The 17,947-nt window shown below is 36.8% G+C and overlaps 4 protein-coding genes across 12 annotated transcripts in view; 2 read left to right on the top strand and 2 right to left on the bottom strand.

Moving 5' to 3' along the window:
- Positions 1-13,657, bottom strand: part of LOC135170469 (procathepsin L-like) — a 200,508-nt gene extending 186,851 nt beyond the window's left edge. For 3 of the 7 annotated variants that reach the window (XM_064136318.1, XM_064136361.1, XM_064136371.1), the window contains exon 1: positions 8,775-8,894. The gene's annotated coding sequence lies outside the window, so the exon portion shown is untranslated. The other 4 variants (XM_064136327.1, XM_064136350.1, XM_064136342.1 and 1 more) reach the window with 4 other exon arrangements.
- LOC135170411 (myotubularin-related protein 14) lies at positions 943-6,932 on the top strand. The gene is made up of 7 exons (XM_064136199.1): positions 943-1,275; positions 2,220-2,702; positions 3,408-3,952; positions 4,161-4,480; positions 4,695-5,157; positions 5,568-5,900; positions 6,580-6,932. The coding sequence occupies exons 2-7, from the start codon at positions 2,616-2,618 to the stop codon at positions 6,740-6,742; spliced, it is 1,911 nt and encodes a 636-aa protein (XP_063992269.1). The 5' UTR covers positions 943-1,275; positions 2,220-2,615; the 3' UTR covers positions 6,743-6,932.
- On the bottom strand, positions 4,863-8,648 carry LOC135170522 (peroxisome biogenesis factor 10). Of its 2 annotated transcripts, XM_064136436.1 has the most exons (3): positions 8,283-8,648; positions 7,394-7,645; positions 4,863-7,314 (listed from the first exon to the last, which is right to left on the bottom strand). In XM_064136436.1, the coding sequence occupies exons 1-3, from the start codon at positions 8,577-8,579 to the stop codon at positions 7,006-7,008; spliced, it is 858 nt and encodes a 285-aa protein (XP_063992506.1). In that variant the 5' UTR covers positions 8,580-8,648; the 3' UTR covers positions 4,863-7,005. The 2 variants fall into 2 exon arrangements, with proteins under 2 accessions (XP_063992506.1, XP_063992514.1); XM_064136444.1 differs by lacking the exon at positions 7,394-7,645.
- LOC135170536 (ras-related protein Rap1) overlaps positions 9,421-17,947 on the top strand; it is a 22,574-nt gene continuing 14,047 nt past the window's right edge. The window contains exons 1-2 of one of the 2 annotated variants that reach the window (XM_064136456.1): positions 9,421-9,947; positions 10,027-10,245. The gene's annotated coding sequence lies outside the window, so the exon portion shown is untranslated. Of the gene's footprint in view, positions 9,948-10,026; positions 10,246-13,853; positions 13,877-17,947 lie in introns of those variants that run through there. The other variant, XM_064136482.1, reaches the window with a different exon arrangement.

The raw sequence follows: 17,947 nt of genomic DNA, 5'->3' as shown, positions 1-17,947 counted from the left end.
CCTCATTAATATCAGAAGGAGGCGGCAATTACAAATGCAAATGTAATTTGAAATCTTGGAGGGGGAATGGGATACCATTCGATGGAGATATGTCGTCTTTAATTGGTGGTTTTTGGAGGGAACAAGAAAGTCAGAGATTTGGGTTGACGAGAGGATTTACAACTAAAAACCATCGGGGATGGAGACTCGAGAATATTTTCTTAATTAAGATGCCAAGGAATATGCTTAGGATATTTTCAGTTGCATATTTTAACGTGGAAATTAAAAGACACAAAAATATCATAAACCGAATCATCGTAATTCGTCATCACTATTTTTTTAATAGTGAATTCGAAAAATCATTATACACATAGTGATATTAACGAAACGTGGAAAGCTAACTAGCAGTTACTTCTGAGATTCCCATAAATAATTGATCAACAAACGGTTGTTAAATTATTTATTTAGATGTATCATGACATAGTCACTATTTCTAATATGTGATCATGATAATAAAATATGATAATAAAATAATGATAATAAAATAAAATAGCTTCACCTAGATTAGCGATAAATGACCGTATTTTTGTGTTCAAACTTTGTGTTACTCCACATAACAAAAAAAATCAATAAAATTAACAAAATCGCCTGAATATGAATAAAAAATATCTGTAATATTTCCCTTTAGAAATTGCGGTAGAACTCAAAACCCTCTCGCTATGTGACCCATTCGCATCTCTAGTTTGAACATCATAAATTGATGAAATAGTTCCCTACAATACCAAGAACTGCGCACATAGCTCCCTTCACCTAGGAATTCACGGTACCATCAGCCCACCCGGAGCCCTCAGCTGGCTGTAAAAATTCCATCCCATCGTGAATTCCCATTGAACTTCGTGATTCAGTTGCAGCTGCAAATTCACTGCAACCGTACCGTCTACGTGTTACCTTGTCTCATTGTTTCTCCATTGTACGCGGTTGATGAAAAACTAGGATAAACCGTGAGCACGAGGTGAACCACGGAAATACGACGCTGACAGTAACTCATCGCCTAACAAATTCCAATAGCATCAAATGTCACCAAAACACCGTGTGTTATTGCGACGTTTGTGTTGTTTTCATACGTTACGACAAACTAACATTGAGAAAAAAAAATTTTATCCTTAAATTTTTCGCTCAATGTGAAACTAGACCAGACGCATGTGAATGTGGTACGCGACCACGCGGCTCGTTCTCACAGAAAATCATCAATTGTGAATTTAGAAGAGAGAAGAGATGAAAGAATGCGAGAGTCAGGTGGGATTTAAACTTATTGTTACCCTTGGGAGTGATTATTGGATTATTTTTATGGGGTCGCAAATCACTCCCACGCGGTCAACACCTTCTGTTTCCCTACTATTTCCATAGTCTATGGTTACATTTAACCTCAATGACTTGATGAAAATGACAAATCATTAAAAAAAAATTCGTACCTATCAGTGATTTTGATATCAAACGAAGGAATGAAAGCTCACGTCCACATGGTTAACACCCACGTTTTAGAGGTTATGGACGATAGCTGTCACGCCGCACGCTACAGCTCCATTGGGCGTTGAAAATATATTGCTTTTTGAAAATTAATAATATTGAACTACTTCTCATAATTCGCCCCTAAATTCAATCACTTAGAGTCATCAGATTTTCTCAATTAAATTGGGCGCGAAAAAATTTGACATCATGAATATTCAATGGCATTTAAATTACATTTTGCATCCAATTATTATGTTCACAGACAGTAACGTTTTTGATATGAAGAATTTAAAAAATAAAAGCAATAATCTATTCAAATTCCTTGGCATTTAATTTCAGATGAGAAAATTCAATTACTGGTCACTATTTTCAACTGTTAACTTTTGCCTTTTCGGAGATGTGAAGAATATTTTAGAGTTCAATTTTGAAGAGATTATATGCTCGATATGATTGCCAGATTTTGTCGTTTGGGATTTGTAATAAATGAAATTGCTTACATTCAATCACTTGAAATTATATTCTTCAGAATGAAATGGAACAGAATTAGATGAGTAGTCTAGAGCGGTCTGTACCCAACTGTTTACGAATTTCTCGTGGTATTGATACATTGCTGTCTTTGCAATAAATTCCCCAGAATGTTTTGAAAATGTCCCACTGACAATAACAAACTTGTCTCAACCAATTCCTGTTTAGATTTATCAGTATCACAATAGCATTTGTATTTTCCACAGACGATCAGTGTACAACGGGACTATAAGAAGTATCCGACATGAAGATTTTAGCAGAGATAATTAAAATTAATAGACAAGTTACTTTTAAATCATGATTAAAAGAAATAAATATGTTAATTAATCCTCTAATCATTGGAAATAAATTTTGAATGATAATAAATACGAGTGTTTTAACAATCGTTATAAACTAATGTGTGTTCAAAACCATTATTGATTTTTAAGAACTATTATTGTGTTCATTTAAGCATTAGAATTTTATCACTGTTCAATTTAATGCGGAAGTGGCCTGAGTGATTTAAAAAGTGTGGAGTGAATAAAATAAAATCGTGGTTTCTCAAGTAGATACTTTATCACAGTTGTTGATTGATTCATAAAAATATTTAATTAAATACAATCATGACTGACATTGTAACACAAGATTTGCACGAATTACTAATTTATTTCTCGAAGAATACGTACAAGGCCAAAGATGCTGATAGCACGGTAAGATTTTTTAAAACATATTTACGTGATTCATTGATTTTTTTATGAAGTGATGAAACGGGATTACGTCATTCTGACGATGAAAGATATTGTTTTTTGTAAGATGCTCCGGAATCTGAGAGAGCGATATCTTTTTTACCCCGAAAATATTGCTTCTCGGCGATTTTTTTAAATATAAAATCCATATTTAACGATGATATTCAACAAGTGGACGAGATGAGATAACAAGGCCTTTCACTGTTGAAAAAATTCGTATTTTATGGAAAGTTGAATTCATTTTTAGGAAATTTATATTGAATTCAACTTTTGGAGGGATAAAACATGAAATTATGATTTCGCGTAAATTTTTCGGAAAATTTCGAATTTTTGAACGGCAGTTAGATGGCAATTCTTCAACTTGCCTACGCTTTCAGTTGAAATGTGAGTATTCTGTAGCGAAGTACGTTTAATTTACTCTATTTCAAGTCATTTTCATAGCATAGCGGGGGAAAAGAAACGCAAAGGGAGTTTTTCCCGAAGTTCTATGAAAATTTTACAGAAATTTCACCCTAACAGCATTAGATTTTTTTCACAACTAAAAGATTATACTTTTTCCACTACTCGTATTAGAATTTGTTCAGAAAGATTCTCTTCATGCGTCGATCCTGTTTCAAGCTTCATTATTAAACAAGCGCATTTCCATTAATCGTCAATTTAATTCCCTAGGGACAGGTAATAATGCAGAAATGTCTGCTCCTAGCAGACCTTGACTACACTCATTCAGTAATAAACAATGGGACTGGTGATTTGAGTGCCCACTACCCAAGTCACTTGATAATTTTAGAAAACGAGAAGCACAAAAATCCAAATGAAACCCCACCACCACTGCCACGGACGACGGAAACCATTTACGAGAGCTCATACGAGCCAAATAAATTAAAGGATATGATAAAATCTGCTAGATTCGCAAGGTGTCGTTCGAGATTTCCACTGCCAGTGATACTGTACAAGGGGAGACACATTTGCAGATCAGGAACGCTGTCAGGGGGTCCCGAAATTTATGGAAGATCGGGATTGAATTATTTTTTCGCTAGTAATGAACCCGAAAGTGAACAACAGGAAGACGAGGCCAGAGGAGGCGAGGGGGTGCTCAGTGACTGGCAACTATTCGATAGAGTTAGGAGTCAGGATATTAAATTATTAAAAACACTCAATGTTGGGAATATCATTGACTTTATGGTGGAGAAGAAAAAAGTCAAATTTGGAATGAAGTGAGAATTATTTCAAGTTCTTTCATACTTAAACAAATTATAGATGGCACAGATATTTCATTCTTTTAATTACCGACATAGTATAGATTTTCGACAGAAAGTCAATCGAATAAAATGTTGCTATTAAATTATTTCATACGTAAATAGGTTTGCTTTTATTAACGGTGGATAGTTTTGAAGAAAAATTAATTCTGATTATGTTCTGCAGTGTAACATCGTCGGAGAAGGTTGACAAGGAGAAACGATACTCCGAGTTCACAATAATTTCATTGCCGTACCCTGGATGTGAATTTTTTCGTGAATTCAGGGAGAATGATTATCATGCCAAGGGTTTAGTATTCGATTGGTCACAGACTCACGTGGATGCTGATATAGGAGTACCCGAGGATGTCATATCGACACAATTGAAAATCAATTGGGAGCAGTATCAGCAGTGGGACCTAGTCAAATTGACCCAGAATTACTTGAAATTGATACTGAAGTATCTTAGTGAAAGCAGCAGTGGGATGCTGATTCATTGTATTTCAGGTAATGATACCAAAATCATTGGTGCCCCAAATATTTTTCTCTAGCCGGAAATATTCGTCTTAAGAAAAATATAAAATTTGATAACCTCCAGAACCGAATTACAGACTAAACAATTTAGGGGTTGATAATAATCAATTAAATCAGCGGAAGAAACAGCTGAATTGACTAATCAATGAAAATCAATAAAATATCATCCCTTTCATCTTAATTTCAGGATGGGACAGAACTCCACTATTTGTCTCCCTTCTTCGCATAAGCTTATGGGCAGATGGAGCCATCCACACATCTCTGAACGCTCACCAAATGTTGTACTTCACAATTGCCTATGACTGGCTGCTCTTCGGCCACGACCTCCCGGACAGATTGAGCAAGGGCGAAGAAATTTTCTTCTTTTGTTTCTTCTTCCTCAAGCACATTCTCGAAGAGGAGTACAGTATCAATCCAAAGCACCCTCGCAATAGGCACTCAGTCTTACGGAATGATAGTGATTCCCAGCTAGACAACGTTATGTTCGAAACTGAATCAGTGGTAACTCACAGTTCAGTAAGTTCGAACATAAGTTTGAATAGCTGGTGCAGTTCCTTGAGCCAGAACAGCCGAGATAGTCAAGAGAACAATCCACCGAATATTTTCCCGTGTTCTTCCAACGATGGGCCAGAAGATTCTAATACCAATGGGTAAAATCCAGTAACAAGACAATGAATACCGTAGTAATTCAAGACAAATGTTAGTCTATTACTCTTCAGATTTCTCCCACAATCAAGAGAAAGTAGACGATATTTTTCATGATAACCTTTATATCCATAAAAATTGTAATTTTTCAAAGGTGAATTTCGATTAAGTTTTCGCATCTTTCTCAACGAAATTTAATTTCGTAAAAAATGTGAAACACATTGAATCGCATGTCAGAGGCAAGAAAGATAATATATTTTCCATGGCATAATCGTTATCGTTCATACCTCGTGACATAAAATTTGTGTTCCCAGAGTAGTCCCCCTAATGGATAAATTCAAACAATACCACAATAGATTCTCCCCACCCCTCAGTCAGCGATTTCCCTCGATGGTGATTAATGTTTTGTCCCCAGGAATGTCTTAACATGGACTTACTACGGGTCCCCTCAAAAAGACACAGTCGCCTCACGCTCGCCCTTATCCCAGAATCGCACATCCCCTGTAGCAGTACCTGTTTCCACCCGTCTTCGTCAACGAAACGAATCAATGTCTTCCACTGGCTCGTGGCAAATGATATCAGGGACTGGGAGCCTTCGTGGCTCAACCACCTCGACTATCATGACTGAGCACGTGCCCCCTTGTGGGCTTTCATGCAACAAGTCAAACTGCAGCACTTGCTCGGGGCCAACATCACAGGACTCAACTACAACGATTGTTGAAGATGAATCTGCTGTTCCTTCAGCACAGTGAGTGATCGTACTTTAATCGTTAATTTTAATTCGTTAGTTTTTTATTATTAGTTGAAACTATCGAAGTAATATTCATTCGAAATGAAATGAATCATTTCATTTCTATTAAGTCAAAGCCGACCAAATGATTTATTATGTCCTGCTTAATATCAATTATTGGAAACGGTTAATTATATGTTTTGAATGACGATAGTCAATTGCAAAATATATAATTAAGTGGAGTAGTTGTCTCTGCCAAGTAGGCTTCGCTTCAATACATTTTTATTCGGATACTTCGGAGAGGATATGAGCTGCGGAGGGATTCAGACAACAGAAATCTTAAAAATTTAATTTCTAACATTTCCGTTGTCCGTAGGAGAAGCGGAATGTCTATGGGAACTTCTAGAACTGTGTCTTTGTTCCCACGTTTATTAATACATATCAATGAAACTTAAATGAAAAATAATAATTAGAAGAACAAAACACATTTCTAAAAATAATATAGGCACAGGGCATCAAGACTTCATTTTATTCGTGGAACCCTGGCATCGATTCTCTCGTGTTTATCTTTATTTTTTTCGCTTCTCCTGAAACCTTCTCTGGAATCGATTCCTATTCTATTCTTTTATTATTCTAATTCGTTTTTAGGTTGTTATTTTATTAACCTTGATTAACGAAATTTATGTAATTATTTCAGAACACGAAGAGAGAAACTTTCCGCATTACGCCAATTATTTTACAGCACATACAATACAGTTGGCTTTAGAATGAAAGAGAACTCCGAGTCAAGTGGTTTAGGCCAACTACTTGGTAATTTTGCTGAAAAAGTGGGCCTGACTGTACAACGCACATCATTGTGACCATAAATCATTGATAAATACCACCGTTGTTAATTCACAGTATTTCCGATTAATTTGTTCAATGAAAGTTTAACGAACACTGGGGAGTGTTAAAATCGAGTGTAAGTCTATTAAATATTGTGAATAAGGCACCTTTTTGGTATAAGTGGACGAGGAAATAAAATTCTTGATATTTTTGCATATAAAAAAATATATTATGCTTGTTACTCCCTCAACTAGTGAATCAATTTTAATATTTAATACCCAGAATTATTGTGTTACCATCAAAGATTCATGAGATACACGATTCTGGATGGGGTTACATGCTCCCTGCAGTATGGACACTGTGATCGTGTCCTGAGCCAATCACCAAGGCAATTCCAGCAGAATAAATGACCGCATGGAGTCGTCGTTGTTGGAACTGCCTCCAGGCAGAGTTGACATTTATTACCCTCTTCCTCTTGGAGCAATGAGTCATCCCCATCAATTTTTTCCTCACCACGGTAGATTTTCAGAGCGCACTGGGCAAGAGTGGCCAGACCCAGGAGTCTCAACCCCCAACTGATGCCATCAGTCGGTCTTTTTCCATAAACCTTTCCGTGAATTCGAAAAAGTAAATTTTAACGAGTGAAATCAATGATGGGGAGTGGTTTTAAGGAAACTAATCTCTACCTTAGCATAGTCCACACCCGTCAATCTTCGCCCCCAGCTGTAATAGTGTCCGTAAATGTAAAACAACCCCTTGTGAACGAGAATCATCAAGGGAATCGCTGTTTTTAGTTTATCGATGAGAGAATTTAGAAAAATCACTGCCTCGGGTTGTAATTCACTGTGAGGGTGATTTATGCTCTTTTTTAGCTTTTCTAAAAGAGTGAGTAAGCCTCGCTCCCCGAAACATTCTAACACGGCTGCTAGAACTCTTGCCTGAGGTGTAAAACAAGTTTGAGTTGAACGCTTTGAGTCGATGGTCGATTAGTCAAGTAGTTAATCGGAATGAGCGAAATTGTTATTGCATTTATTTTGAGAAGATCTTTCGGGAAAAAAAACCAAAAGACCTTGTCTCAACAATTGGTCATTACGCGATGTATATTAGGTGTCATCAAATGTTAAAATTCAGCAATTGATTTTGCAAAAAAATATAAAATCAGCGCCGCTGGGTAAATTTTGGTACCCAAGTCAAATTGATCAATTGACGATAGTACGTCTGTCTCCAAAGCATATTTTTTCTCAGAAAAAATGGCAAATCTTTGTTCAGGAGTGCAAATATGCAATGTTCAATATTTTTTTGACACTCTCCTCTACAATCATCGTTTAAAAGCTTAAATAATCATTCAAGATAGCAAAAAACTATTCTTGAATCAAATATAACACGTAATATTTGTGCAATTAATTCCAAAACATGGAACTGCAATAAAAACGTAAAATATTTTTGTAACTCAGGGTATTCGAATAGATTGATGCAGGTTTAGCATTTCAGCAATAAAATTTTGTATCATTCCTGTTTGACTACTGAGCATGTGACAGCCCCATTCTAAAAAATATTTTAAAAAATGATAATTACACTTAACGAAGGCACCCTATGAGCCTCCAGGTCAGCCTGAACAATGCCCGTATACTCCTCCCCCAGTGTTTGATTCCCAATCCCCGAGGTAAACCCAAAATACAATAATTTCAACAGAATATCCGATTGAATGAACGGGAGAAGTGTTCTGTAGCCCCCGAAATTGTGCAATAAATCCAGGAATTTCTCCCTCAATCCCCTGACAAATTCATCGTCCCTCTGGTGAGCTCGCAATATTTCGGCCTGGGTCGCACTCTTGAGACCCCCGAATTTCTTTATCGGACGTCTAGACGTCATTACTACCCCCCTAGTAACGCCAATGATGAATTTATCATTTAACAAAACTTTTTTATCTACTCAACCTCACTTTCCTCTCGCTTCTCACAAAATGTCGGCAAAATTATTGGTTGATGCACTAATGTGCGTGATTCTCGTATTTTGAATGACTGTTGCTCAACAAAAGAACAAAACAACGACAAAAAAAACACTCACGGTGTAACGAAAACTGAAGAACACGTCCACACAAGCTTTTTCGGTTTGGCGTTGCCGACGCCATCTTGAATACCACTGAAGTTGGCTGCGAGTGTTTTGTTACCCATGGCATCAACACATCTGCAATAATAACGGTAATCATTCAAAACACCGATTATTATTACCAAATTATCAAATAACCAATAAACAAATAATTGTTGAAATATAATGCACGTCACCAGAAAATAAATTATGCACTGTTACAGACATATAATAATCCCGAAAGGTTACAACTGCAGTGAATTCCAAAAAACAATCATAACAACAATAATAAGGAAACCCTCGTAATCATAGCAATTTTATGGTAAATTGACAGGAATTCCAATAAAAAGATTAAAAATAATTGCTACCAATCTCTCCGTTCGACTGATCCAACCAAAAAACGGATACTTACAATTAAAATTGCTCTAAATGTGATTCTTAACAAATGATCGAAGCGGGTGTAACAACCGAACTCGATATGAAAACCGATTACAAAAAAAGTTCGATAAATTCGTGCAGCTCAAAGCGAAATCAACCGATAAAACAGATTGAGAATATCCCACCACAATGGCGTCCCTCGAATAACCTCAAGTGTCCCATCACACAACTGTACTGTTGATGGTTAAAAGCGGAGCAGAGGCCCGAGAGGCATCGCCCTAGATAACGGTAGAATTGTGCACTGTCCGCGGGTTTGTCTCACGCGTATAATCGGACTGCGACAAGTTTTTAGTGATTAAATAGTTTAAAAAAGTAATGAAACAGGTAGTCCCCTAAACACAATAACCATAAAATTATTGTGAAACATTCTGGGCACCAGGAACAAGCACATCGGGTGGATTTCAATTCGTCAGCGTGGTGGGCTTGTGCGGAAATTCGATGAATTGAAAATTATTAATACAAGTTTTTAAAATAAACGGGCGATACGATACGACCGACGGGGAACGGCCCCCCGTGCACGGCGTCTGTGGTTTTTTTTCTCACTTCGGAATTACAAAAAACAACTGCCAAAGAACGAAAAAGGAGCATTTACACCGGGAGTCATCAGCAAAAAAACAGGAATAAACGAAACACGACGGCAGGAGCAAGAAAGAGAGAGAGAGAGGGGGAAAACGAAGAATTCGTTGGGATTCATGTGTATGCAGAGTGAAGCCGGTGTGTGTTTAATTCACTTGTGATTGATAGTAAGGTAGAGAAATATATTGATAATTACTTTTTGTGGTGAAATATTTAGATGACCCTATGGCGGTGGAGTGACGAGCTGGACACGGGAAGCAGCTAATTGCCGGAAAACTATTGGAATTATCTGGGGGACAAATTGTTGAATTGAAATAATTCTACCGATAAATAATTAAGGATAATTCAAACAATTTTTGTGGGGAATTGTTTTTTGTCTTTATTTATTCATCCACGATATCGCAAGAACAACGACAACGGAGCATCGACGTAAGGGGTGAGTTTTTGTATCTTTTTTTAATCTCTTTCTTCATTCATTCCCCACCTCACTCCTGTCTTTTTTCGAGTCTGTCTCGTTCCTTCACTTCTCCGGATATTAAACAGCCTCTGTGGATGAATTCCCGAGAGTTAGATGGAGGACAAAATGAGGGAGAGGTACAGAAAAAATAAATAGACAGGGTGATGTGGTTCACCTTATTTTATAGACGCACCCCACGCATAAGAAAATAATTTCTCTGATTTTTTTTTTATTCGCGAATAAACTGAGAAGATTTGAAAGAAATAAAGTTCAAGATTAATTGAACATTAGTTGAATCGAGGTGTCAAAATTCAGAGTTATTTTTAACAACACTTGAATTATGTTCAGATTAATTTTAGATGAGGGGTTTTTCACTTTAATATGCAAACAATTGACATACAATACACTTTCTTTCAATCTCAAACTGGATTTTGATGTCAATTTTAATCCTCACTCCTCCAGGAATTGAACACTCTCTGTATATGGATTCCCGGTAGTCGGATGACAAAATGAGAGAGCGAGATATAGAAAAAATAAATAGACATGGCAATGTTGTTCACCTTAATTCGTAGACGCACCCCACGCACGAGAAAAAAACGCCTCCACTTTTTTTTATCTGTGTGTATACAAGACGAACAGTTGAACGTCCAATCTCCCCCTAATTCGTACCAATGCGAGGGACTGCCTGTGGCAATTGCGATACATTAAGTGACTCTGATAATATTCGCATGACGATAAAATAACGCCGATATCGTCAATTGCATCTCCCAGTAAATAATTCTTCTAATCGATCAACTAAAGAATTTTGTTTCTCAAAATTCTCGTTAAAAGAACGAAAATTCAATTGTCTGATAATTTTATTATTTAAATTCCAGTGAAAAGAACTCAGCGCCCAATTAAAACATTAGCCATTCATTTATTCAACTCTAAACTCCGTAAATACGCTCTAGAGAGATAAACGCTCTACATGTTGAGCTTAAAAAATTCACTGGTACGAGAGAGAAATAAATCCCCAGGTTTTCTCTCATTTAATTCTTCAGACCAATCATTGCGTTCCTCACGCAATGACTTTATTATTTCTAGCATCAATACACTTGTTTTTATTCATAAAGAAAATTAATGTATTTTATATTTCTTCATATGAGTGAGCGCGTGTGGTATGGATACCAGTTTGGGAATGGAAAGCGCCGGCTTACTTGTGATGATTCACACGATGAAGGCGAGTTCCAAGAAAACTGCACTCAAGAAATGTGAATCATTTTTTTACACAGTTTATTGAGAGAAAAAAAAATCTACTTGGCGAGTTCATATCTTTGGTTCTTTGGGCCTTACATATTTCGATGGTCGACTGATACGGATGACCTTCAGTACACTGAAATTATGATTATGATGCTCTGAATTTGCGAGTGGTCTTATCAAGAGAGAAAAATTATTTTAAAATCACCAACAACTGTTCCCACCTCCAGAAACGCAATTTTTTATTGAAACAAAAAAAACGATACCTCTATTGTTTCCTCATTTTCTGCAGCTTCGTTCTGGTTTTTAACCTCAATTTAATGTCCGTTGAATTTCCTCGTGATGGATACACCACTGTTAACCTCGTCAAAATACCACGATTATGCACAAGGTCGATAAAATCCGTGCGGGTTTTGTACTCAACACTGAATCCAGTACGTGTTTCCACCGATTATCGGCTGTTCCATTCACTCTGTTTCGTGGATATCTGTCTCTTCACGTGTTGCTTCACATATGGTGATGGTTCAAAGAGAATTAATACCAATTTACGTAGCTCTACAGAACCAGATAAAGAATTTATTCTCTTTACCTGACTGTCCATTATCGATACTCAACTACGTCATTTTGACAATTTATATTCACCAGTGAATCGAAAAAACTTTTGTTCGATATCCGTTGTTTTTTTCTTCTTGCTCAGTTGCTTCACAATGGATTGGCTGCACTCCAAACTCACCATTTGTCGCTTTTTTTTTTGGCTGCTCTGTATCAAAGACAGTTTCTTTTGTGCATTACAAGTGGCTCGTGATTCTGTTTTCTTCTGTCTGCGATGATTAATAGCAATAAAATATTCGCTTCGATTCCGCAGCAAATGATTCAGTGAAAATTACAGAAACGGAATATTTTTGTGAAGGAAAATATTATCAAGAAATTTTATGTCACATTGATACGAAGCCACTCATTTTCCAAGTGGAGTGAAGCAAGTAATTAGAGTTCTTGAGCCTCCATTATCATCGGTATTTAGTAGCAATACTCTTTGGAACTTTTATCAAGGATAAAAGTCATTTATGAATGGATTACAGAAGTCGTCGAGTCACAATAATAGAAACTTTCTCTCTCACTCTTTGTTTTGCCCCAGGGGAACATCCGGTTTTATTTCTCAAGAATTTTTTCTCTAGATTTGTCTTCAACTCCCACTTGTACGGCCTCTGCTCTGACTAGGGGTGGCTCGTTAATTTTACTCAATTCCTCGTATTCAATTTTCATTCGTCCCCCTTCGCCATTACAATTCAACTCGTCCCATTCGATTGATAATCCCACTTAGCCCCCATGGATCGAGCAATTGACGTTTGTCTCGAGTTTTATTTCTGTCTACATCTCTTTTGTTGAATCTTTTTTTTTCTACTTATGAAGCCCACACAACCCACACGAGAGGATGGTAGTATAGGTGGAGAGGATTTTCTTATTCATTTATTCTCATTTTTGTTTTACTGCAATGGGCGAAGTGCACTTGATCAGCCATCGATGTCGCTACATATGTGCTAAATCCGATAGCCAATGGCTGGAATCACCTGAGTCATACGAATTTATTAGTCTGTGCCAATGAATCAGTTTGTTTTATTTTGCTGTATTTTTAGTCTTTTCAGACTCGCTCGCAATATTTACAATTGTGTTTTCATTATCAAGATTTCTGCTGTGCTTTAAACTGCAGATTCTGGAGAGTTGATAAATTTAATTATATTTTCCTGGGATTCATTTTAAAAATTCAAAAATCTTTAGATTTCCTCATTCCTTCCCCTTCATTCGATACATTCTTCTTCACTTCGTTACATTTCACTGCAAATGAGGGATAGTAAAGTTTCCGTTACTGTCTTTTTACTCCTCGCATTTCCATTTGCTTATGAATGTGTCTGAGCCCTACGTTAAGTGAATTGCCATTCATTTTAAATAATAATATTATTGACTGTCCACCGTAAAGGTAACTGCATGGATTAGAAAGCCAATCAACGTTGGATATTCATTCTTGGGGGATCGTTATTTGCTTCTGGTTTTTTTTATTATTAACTTTATAAGAATTCAAGGACAGTCAGAAATTATTCCGCTGAATCTTCCTCAGGCTTCAGCACTTTTCGTTATGTACTGCTTCTGCTTTATCTGGGCTATATTTTTTTATGAATACAAGATATAGTACAGTTTTTGGTACCAGTTCTTTTTATGGTTACTATCTCCATTTACTTGTGAATCCAAGTCACTGTTTCTCTCCAGTTGAGAGATTTGTCGTGCTCGTTATTTTCTCTTGTTATCAAAGCTCTTCAATAAATTGCAAATTCAAGGAAGTTGTGATATTTTCGTCATATTTCTGCTGAGGTACAACTAGGTAAATCTCTCTATGCGAAATTTTCCTATTTATTTCAACAATATTTTTATTCGTTGTCTACTGATAGAGTCATACATTTATTTCATCCAAAAAGTCCGGTCAATTCATTTTCCCCTATAAGAGATCATTTCTGTTCCATACATTCTCTCTAGGAATTTTTCTAAAAAAATCATATATGTAAATATGTGTTAAGAAGGGCCAAATTACTTTCCATGAGGGAATAATACACATATGCAAATTCAACAGCCGATACATATGATGAGACATGATTCCCATCGATCGTATTGTTTTTTCTAATGATAATAATTATCAACAATTTTAACAACTCCCGTCTGGCAGGGAGAAGTGCATTTTAAGAGGGAGACAACACTCAAAAGAATTCTCAATCCCAACGTAAAACGGGAGCATCGTCTGGATTAAAAAATCAATCAACATCGACTGTCTCATCGCCATTAGCAGAAAAAAAAAATGAAAACGAGAAAAATCGCTCCATTTTCGGTGTATCACGGGGGAGAAAATGAAGAGAAGATGGATAACGAGAAGACGAGTCAAAGCAGGAAGGGAGTCAGGGCGGCTGAAGGGAGACTGAGGGATATCTTTCTCACGATGGATGGAGATAAAAACGAAATCGGGAGGGCAGGGAGGATGAGAGAATAGTGAGGGGATAGACGTTGAATAAAAAAAAAGAAATAATACCGTGGATAACGTGGGCGAGGAAGCAAACTCGTCCTCTACTCGTGTTATGTACTGGTGAGTACAACCCTGCTAAGGCGCCGGGTGCGAGGTTCACGAACCTGCACATGACTCATTCCACACTCGTGACTCTTTCTCCTCTTTCGGTGTCACGCAAGGCCACTGAGGTCCTCGATTCATCCAGCGGATATCGAGGTATTGTTTCCGGTTTTGAGTTACCACTGAAATACCAAATATCACAATTAACAAGTTTTTTCGGGGACTCGTGTGGTTTTTAGTTGTTTTTGTTTTTCATTTTTTTTTCACTGGACTTCCGGTGTTCAATGATATTTCTGTTCGTCTCAGCAATTTTTGAGGGATAAAGTATTCTCTAGGTTCACCTATGCATCTTGGTTATTCCATTCTCTTGAGATTGGATGGAAAAGAGTCTCAATCTCCTTTTGAATAAGGAAAATCCTCTGTTTTCCAGTGATGCATTTTTTATTGAACGTTTATTCTTTTATGCTTCATCTCTTCGTTTCATAGGGATCATTCGCTTGGGATTGTCGTGTATGTGAGTGTTTCGCGGAGGAAACTTCAGCCAATATCGTCAAACTAATTTCGTAAAGTGAACCGATGATTTTTTAAAGGATAAAATCGTTTCAAGTGAAAATTTTGTGGCTCACGAGGTCCTTTTCTTTTTGCTGGGAAAGGAGAAATGATGGACAGTGAAAAATACCCAAGGGAATAAAGTGCTTTATCTTCTTATTTCAGATTTACGTCCCTTCTTATCTCAACTGTGTTGCGAACTTCCCGAATACATGTTCTATTTTCTCAATTTCAATTTGTTCTTGTGGAGAACAAGTCTTCTTTGACGTTATACAGTCGTTTATGGTCTTAATTTTTTTTTTGTCTCAAGTTTTATCGAGATTGGTGGGCCAACCATACTAGGACACTATATCTAGCACTTCACCCTCTTCATGTCCCTCTCAAAGATGTGAATATCTTGAAATAAATTGAAAAAAAAATCGGCAACCTCTGTCTTGGATGAATTTCGCAAATCCATTCATCAATCTCTGGACGTACTGGTACAGATACATTTTTTACACACATTGCGAGAGTCGTCTAAATGGTGAAGTTGAAATATAAATGGGTGCAACCAGTCATGACATTGTTACCACAGCAGGCACATTACACAATCGCATTCTACCGGCAATTAACTGTGATAACACACAGTTAAAATGAAAAAAAAAAATTATTCCGGAATTAACATTCGGGGTGAAAAAGTGGAATTATGTTTCAATATTATTCGACAATTGAATTTTTCACTCAGTAATTAATTGTTACGATGAGATGTCGCGTTCATTGTTGAATTCAATGCATGGGTCAGTGCAGGTCCGTGAGGGGACAATTAATCGTCGGGTTGCGTGGAAATGCTTGCGTCATAATTGTGATTGTGTTACACCGACACATTTGCTTACAATGGAATGCAGAGGGGTGATATCACAGTGACATCAGTGACTACATTCGAGGGAAAACAGGGACATTTGCTTTTATTTTTTGGATTAATCAAAAAAATTTTATTCTCATTTTCTCCTCATTATTATGGAATTAATCAATTAGTTAGTTGTTCAAAAATAGAAATATTCGAAAAATCCTTGATATTCACCACCCTGGGACCGGTTTTGTCTAATCAATGTGCCACATTCCTGTTGTTTATCGCTCAATCTCTTCGGGTATTTGCTGATAGAAAAATAATGAAAAAGTTGCAATGTAAAAGTACGACCTGAGCGTAGGTAGCTCTCCACAATCGTGATCGATTATAGTCGACACTCCGGTGCGGGGAGAGAAACGGGCGAACAATGGGAGAATATTTGACGGGAAATGGCGTTGGCGCGTGTGCGGATACTGCGAAGGACGTCTTTTCGATTTTTCACCAAGAAGGACATTTTACCCTCCGGAAATAAATTGGCAGATAAAAATTTAGACGGGAATTGTCGAGCTGGCTCCAGTCCCATGACGCATTCAACTATTTTCACCTTGAACTACAAACTATAAAGTAAAGGGGAAATGATAATGCAAGGTTTTTTACATTTTTGGCTCAAATTTCAGTACAGTTCTGGGGAATTTTTATTATACTGCAATTTCTCTGACATCTCAAGGAATTTCGTCACTGGAAATTTCAGTTAAATTATTTGCGAGAAAGTATTAGAAATTACGATAACGTTGGAAAATTTATTCTTGAATTTTTCATTATTTTATTGGACATTTTTTTAATGGATTTCAAATCGTAGGACTTTGACATTGGAAAAAGTATATAAATATTGCACAATAATAGTCACTTCTACGAAAATTATCCCGTTTTGGTGGAAACTTTCATTCATTCAACTCATGTAACTGGAGCTCAATAGAATTCCCAACAGGTAGACAATACAGAACAGCAGTTGTCTGAAGTTTTTCAATTTTCTGGTAATCAATCGATTTGACCAGCGTTATTGTACTACATTTTTACTCGCGCAGAATTCTCCATTTTGTCTTCATAGAATCATTGTCAATTGAGGGATTAAGTCATTAGTAGCGGTCGATACGATTGAAAATGACATGTAAAAGCAGGGAATAACTCAATACTTTGGGGTATACATTGAACACGTACATCACTCACACCAACACGATTCATTGACGAACAATTTCCCGGGAACGAGGGTAAACTACATTGTGCAGAGAAGGCCATTCTATGAGGGTCTCCTCTTCCCTCCAGCCCAGGGTTCTACTTGCAATATCGCTCACCATAGGCATTCAAGGAAGCCACATTAACACGGGGACGCTAACAGTGGGATATGAAACTTGTGCTGTGTACTACTGCCAACAGAGGAAACCCACACTATTTTAATACCCCAAATAATGCATACATTTGTGCGCTTAGAAAATTGCAGACTAAGTTCCTGAACAATAATGCACACTACGTGAAGACCTTTGCTCTTTTGGTTACAAATTATTTTACCTTTTGTTTGGACTTTGGAAAAACGTTTGAGGAGTTAAAAAGGTTCTTTCCTGATGTATTTGAGTAATTTTTCATATCTAAAACGGGAAATTTAATTAGCACTCCCTAGATTTTGTGACGTAGCATAAAAGTCTTGGATTGGATTTTGGATTAGGTAGAAAGAGACCCAAGATTATTCTCGGTATAATTTAACAAGAAAATTTCACTGAAAAAATAATGGACAATTATTTTATATATAAACAGTTGTGCTTTCCTCGCTGTTATCAGGAATTTTCTCGGAATAAATGCAGATTACCATCCATTCACTTCGTATTTTCTGTCTGAATGAAAGGGCTCTCGCAAGCTGAAGCTATAAATCCTCATTATTAAAACGGAGTTTATTGATAGAGAATAATGGA

The sequence above is a fragment of the Diachasmimorpha longicaudata genome, chromosome 2 (assembly GCF_034640455.1).
Source record: "Diachasmimorpha longicaudata isolate KC_UGA_2023 chromosome 2, iyDiaLong2, whole genome shotgun sequence".
Classification (NCBI taxonomy): Eukaryota; Metazoa; Arthropoda; class Insecta; order Hymenoptera; family Braconidae; genus Diachasmimorpha; species Diachasmimorpha longicaudata.
The sequence above is the reverse complement of the archived record's forward strand: the minus strand, read 5'-3'. Positions and strand labels throughout refer to the sequence as shown.